General features: G+C 40.0%; 1 protein-coding gene across 1 annotated transcript; it reads left to right on the top strand.

Moving 5' to 3' along the window:
- LOC101564755 (translation initiation factor eIF-2B subunit delta) lies at positions 1–1,455 on the top strand. Its single transcript, XM_023699910.1, has 2 exons — positions 1–1,111; positions 1,219–1,455. Exons 1-2 carry the CDS (start codon positions 325–327, stop codon positions 1,416–1,418), a joined length of 987 nt encoding a protein of 328 aa, XP_023555678.1. The 5' UTR covers positions 1–324; the 3' UTR covers positions 1,419–1,455.
- The last annotated feature ends 4,413 nt before the right edge of the window (positions 1,456–5,868 follow it).

The raw sequence follows: 5,868 nt of genomic DNA, 5'->3' as shown, positions 1-5,868 counted from the left end.
GAGAAAGTTCCAGCTGGTCGGAGTAAGGCTGAACTTCGTGCTGAGCGCCGGGCCAAGCAGGAGGCTGAGCGGGCCCTGAAACAGGCAAGAAAAGGAGAGCAAGGAGGGCCACCTCCTCAGGCCTGCCCCAGTGCTGCTGGAGAAACCCCTTCAGGAGTGAAGCGAGTCTCTGAGCACACTCAGGCTGATGACCCCACACTTTTGAGGAATCTTACTAAAAAAACAGAATGACAACAGGTTCCTACGCGAAAGGATTATGGATCAAAAGTCAGTCTTTTCTCCCACCTACCCCAGTACAGCAGACAAAATTCCTTGACCCAGTACATGAGCATCCCATCCTCTGTGATCCACCCAGCCATGGTGCGACTCGGCCTGCAGTACTCCCAGGGCCTGGTCAGTGGCTCCAATGCCCGGTATATTGCTCTGCTTGGTGCCTTGCAGCAGGTAATTCAGGATTACACAACCCCTCCCAATGAGGAACTCTCAAGGGATCTTGTGACTAAGTTAAAACCCTATATCAGCTTCCTGACTCAGTGTCGCCCTCTGTCAGCAAGCATGTACAATGCCATCAAGTTCTTTAACAAGGAAATCACTGCTGTGAGCAGCTCCAAGCGGGAAGAGGAGGCCAAGACAGAACTGAGAGCAGCCATTGATCGGTACATACAAGAGAAGATTGTTCTTGCAGCTCAGGCTATCTCACGCTTTGCCTATAAGAAGATCAGTTATGGAGATGTGATCCTGGTATATGGATGCTCATCTCTGGTATCACGAATTCTTCAGGAAGCTTGGAATGAGGGCCGGAGGTTTCGGGTGGTAGTGGTGGACTGCCGGCCCTGGCTGGAAGGAAGGCATATGCTACGTTCTCTGGTCCGTGCTGGCGTCCCTGCTTCTTACCTATTGATTCCTGCAGCCTCTTATGTCCTCCCAGAGGTTTCCAAGGTGCTATTGGGAGCTCATGCACTTCTGGCCAATGGATCTGTGATGTCACGGGTAGGGACAGCACAGCTGGCCTTAGTGGCGCGAGCCCATAACGTGCCAGTGCTGGTCTGCTGTGAAACATACAAGTTCTGTGAGCGCGTACAGACTGATGCCTTTGTCTCTAATGAGCTAGGTAAGCAAGGCAGAAGAGAACCTCTGGAGAGCTGAGATTTATGAGGGAGAGGGGAGGTTAAAACCCTAACTTCTTTTCGGACATAATGGGTCCCCCTCCCACTGCAGATGACCCTGATGATCTGCGGTGTGAGCGGAAAGATCATGTGGCCCTGGCTAACTGGCAGAACCACTCATCACTACGGCTGTTGAATCTGGTTTACGATGTGACTCCTCCAGAGCTCGTGGACCTGGTCATCACAGAGCTGGGCATGATTCCTTGTAGTTCTGTACCTGTTGTCCTACGAGTCAAGAGCGGTGACCAGTGAGGGTGAAACACGATCAATAAATGACATACATCCTCCCAAAAAAAAAAAAAATTCAAATTCAAATTCATCAATGTAGCTCCATGCAAAATAAAAATGCAAAAATTAATAGTATTGCTATACACAGACAAGAACTCACCAAAAAAGCAATTAGGAAAATAATATCTTTCATAATAACATCAAAATGATAAATAATTAGAAATTAACCTAAGCAAGCAAGTTAAACAATTCTACAACAAAAATTACATCACTTTGAGAAAGAAAATCAAAAACTTGAGAATATGAAATTATATCCTCTGTTCTTATATAAGCAAGATGAATATTTTTTAAAATGTATCTACTTTATAGACTAATATACAATTTAATGAAATTCTAATAAAAATACTAACAGTATTTCTTACCGATACAGAGAAAACAATCCTAAAATTCATATAGAACCAAAGAGATCCATAAATGCAATCCTGGGTAACAAATACAAAGTGGCATCAAAGTCCCAAACTAGAAGTTATAATATAAAGCCATGATAATTAAAGCAGCATGGTAGTGGCACAAATACAAGGATGTAAATAAATGGAAGAGTCTAGGGGAAGCCAAATAAATAAATAATTTGATCTTTGAAAAAGTAAGTGACCAAAAATATACCAGGAAGGAAAATTAGTCTCTTTAATAAATGCTACAGGACAATTGGACACTCATATGTAAAATATTGAATGTAGTCTGATGTACCTCACCATGTACTAGGCTAAAATTAAAATAGATTGAGTTCTAAATGTTAAAACATAAATACTTAATTTGATGGAATATAAAATAGATACAACTGTTAAAGACATAGGCATAGGCAAAGACTATTTGAACAGAACTCCAATGGTACAATAAATACTACTGGACTTAACAAACAGGATCATACCATATTAAAAAGATTCAGCAAAGTAAAGGAAAAAACTAATAGAATAAAGAGATAATGTACAGCATGGGAAATATTTTTGTCAGCTATTCCTCAGACAGAGATTTATATATAATGTACTTAAAAAACTAAAAGTAGATTCTCTAGTCTAAAAGATCCTATTAAATAAATGGGCAATCAAACTGAAAAGACATTTCTCAGAAGTACAAATGGCCTATAAATACATGTAAAATTGTGCAACATATCTACCTGGCATTAGAGAATTGCAAACTAGAAGTACCTTGAGATACTATCTCAGCCTAGAAAAAATGACTATCACCAAACATATAATAAAAATTGTTGGTAAAGATGTGGGAAACAACAAACTCTTTTACATTGTTGATGGGTATGTAAAGTAGTATTATCAATAAGGAAATTAGTGTGGCAATTTCTCATAAAAATAAAAATATATATTTCATTTGACCTAGTCTTCCAAAAGACTTAAAGTCACTGTATTTCAGGGACACATACATAAGCTCTTTATAAATTGTGCTGTATATGCAACAGAATCTATAAGAGTTAGATCGTGGAAATACTGTACATGTCCACTGACAGAGGAATGGATAATGAAAATATATTTCCCTAAAATGGTATGCAAAAAATTTTGACATACAGAAAGATGAAACTTGAGGCACACATAGACAAATGAATGCATCGTGAGAACATAATGCTAATTTAAAAAATTCAGACATACAAGTTTCCATATTCCGTTATTTCTCTTACACAGATATTCCTCATTCAATAGCCTACCTGGTTATAACTGTTTGGACTTAAGACAAAGGTGGGCTGTTCAGATTTAAGACGAACTGCTTGGACTTATGACCCATCTTTCTTTTTACAGTTCTATAAATCTTGTTTATAGATCCTCAATGTCATTTCTTTGGTACAATATGCCTTGTTTACACAGGACTGTAACTTTTGCTGATGGTGTAAAATAAAGTACTGGTGGGTTTTTTTTATATTTTAGGGAAGAGTTTACAGGGTGATCAGGGTCTCACTACTAGATCAGATTCATAGTGATCCACCTGTTTACAGCCTCCCAAGAGCTGACATCACAGGCATGCGCCACCACACCCAGTCTCAATTACTGTCTCAGCACACCCTGGGGCGGGGCCGGCACAGCAGGCCAGGGATAGAACCCCTAGCCCCTGTGCATGATTGCAGGTGCTTTAATCTGCTGAGCTATTTGACTAACCCTCAAAGTACTGTACTTTTATATTCTGTTACAATTATAGTACTGCACATGATAGGCAAACATGACTGATTCCTGGTACCAAGAAAATAAAGGAAAGTTTTGTGATATTAACTGTTTCCTTTTTGAAAAAGAGTATTTTTGTCTTTATTTTTTTTATTCTGAATAAGTACTTTTAAATTATGATAAGCAGTATATAAACTATTGTTTTTCTTTAATGTTTTGTTATAAAAATTGATCTTCATAAAATGGAAAACAAGTATAATAACAGTCTTACATGCACACAATCTGCAAGGTAAATATAATCATTATGTACTGCACACATATAAAATACATTTTTTAAAGACAATGTGAAGGGCTGGGGAGATGGCTCAGTGGAATAAGCGCTTCCCTGGCAAGCGCAAGGGCCTAAATTCAATCCCCAGTTCCAGAGAGAGAGAGAGAGAGAGAGAGAGAGAGAGAGAGAGAGAGAGAGAGAGAGAGAGAGAATGTGCCTTCTCTTTCAGGTAAAGTTTGAATCTCTCTTTTGTTTCCTTTTGCTTTTCACTATAATTTTCCTGTATTTTTCCCTGACAGGAATGATTTTCTGTTTCTTGAATCTGAAGTTACATATATTTCATGATTATAGAATTTTTTTCATATCTTTGAATATTGCCTTCACATCTCCCTTCTATTCTTTAATTTAGAATCATGTAGGAAGTCAGTCACAATGTCATGACTCTATAAACCCAGTACAATTAAAATCAGTGGAGGTGAGAGTGTTACTAGTTTCACCCATTTACTTTCAAACAGCATCTAGATCATTTTTACTTTTAATCATTCCTAGAGATTCTGAGGGAGGCACTTTGGCCAAGCTGCATATCCTTTAAACTCTGAAATTCTGATTTCTCAGTGGCTGTTGGTGCCCTTGTATCCTGTGATCCATGCGTAGAGCTTTTGCTTTTCTGTCACTGTGGCATCACTTTCTTGTCTGTGCCCTATTTATTGTTGACATGGATTTGTTCTGAATATAATTTCCCACCATCTTCAATAAAAGTGGCTGCTTGCCACTTGCTATCAGGTGTACACTTTGCAATATTTCACTCATTGTACACAAAAGAGTGGGTTATGTCTACATATCATCCAGTACCATTTTTGGCAAAAGCCAGTCAGCAAAGATTAATGGGTACTGAGAATCATTAATGGATACTTGGAGATGTTGGTGAACATTGGCAGCTAAGCAGCCAACAGCCAACAGCCTAAAGAAGCCAATCACGAGAGGAGGATAACTCCACACTTGTTTAGGCAGACACATTCTTCTCTCCTTTATTGGGCATATGGGACAGATTCCTAAATCATCTGGTGACTGTATCACCATTACATCATTTGGAGATGTAATATTATAAAATAAAAGGATTTTTTTCTGAGGGGGTTGAAGGACCCCTCTGGATTAGTTCAGGGTGTATTGTTGATGGTCCTCACACATGCAGATCTTTCAGTGGCTGTGATGCCTCATACATCTGAGAGGACAAACCTTAACTGAGTGTATGATTTCAACAAGGGAATATACCAACCCATACTGAGATTGTGATGACTTTTTCAAAGTTTCTTGTGGCCTGGCCCACCCATGGTTGTTAGATTTCTCTGTAGAGTACAGTCAGCAATATGCCCTACACTATGTAGACCCGTGCTGCCACTTATGTTCTAGCAAGCTACTTGTGGGTCATGCAGAGTGAGTGCTTCTCTTGGGTTACTTTCCTTCATTCCATTATCTCTGTGGGTAATTCTGGGTCCTCCTTGACCTTGCCCCACCCTCAAGCTTTTATCTATAAGAAGATTCAAATTATTGGCCTTTTCTTAGTGCTAAGCAACACAAAGAAAAAGTTAAGAAGTAGAGTGATTCCTTGCATGAAACAGAAAGAAAATAATTTATGCTCATTTTAAAAGAGGTAGTTATATCAAACAGGCACTGGTTTTGACCTTTGTGCAGGAGGGACTGGTTCTCCCTGAGATCTTAATGTCAGCCTATAGATCTCTCCTCCTGGATCACTTTTTTGAGGGGTATGCGTGTGTGTGTGTGTGTGTGTGTGTGTGTGTGTGTGTGTGTGTGTGTACAGGGTCTCACTGCACAGCTCGAACTCGTAGTGAGCCTCCTGTTGTCTGCCTCCCTAGTACTGGGATTACAGGTATGTGCCACCATGCCCAGACTCCATCGCCGGCTCAGTGCACCCAAGGGTGGGGGCAGGGCTGGTGCAGCATGCAGTACCGATGATAGAACCCTGGCCCCTGCGCTTACCTAAGCAAGTATTTAGTCTGTTGAGTTATCTTTGTGGCCCTCT

The sequence above is a fragment of the Octodon degus genome, unplaced genomic scaffold (genome assembly GCF_000260255.1).
Source record: "Octodon degus isolate 3935 unplaced genomic scaffold, OctDeg1.0 scaffold00117, whole genome shotgun sequence".
In the NCBI taxonomy this organism is placed as follows: Eukaryota; Metazoa; Chordata; class Mammalia; order Rodentia; family Octodontidae; genus Octodon; species Octodon degus.
This window is presented reverse-complemented; position numbering and strand designations above follow the sequence as displayed.

Coding starts and splice junctions, on each gene's coding strand:
- LOC101564755 (XM_023699910.1), top strand. CDS start 325: ATGAGCATCCCATCCTCTGTGATCCACCCAGCCATGGTGCGACTCGGC. Junction 1,112..1,218: donor CTTTGTCTCTAATGAGCTAG/GTAAGCAAGGCA, acceptor CTCCCACTGCAG/ATGACCCTGATGATCTGCGG.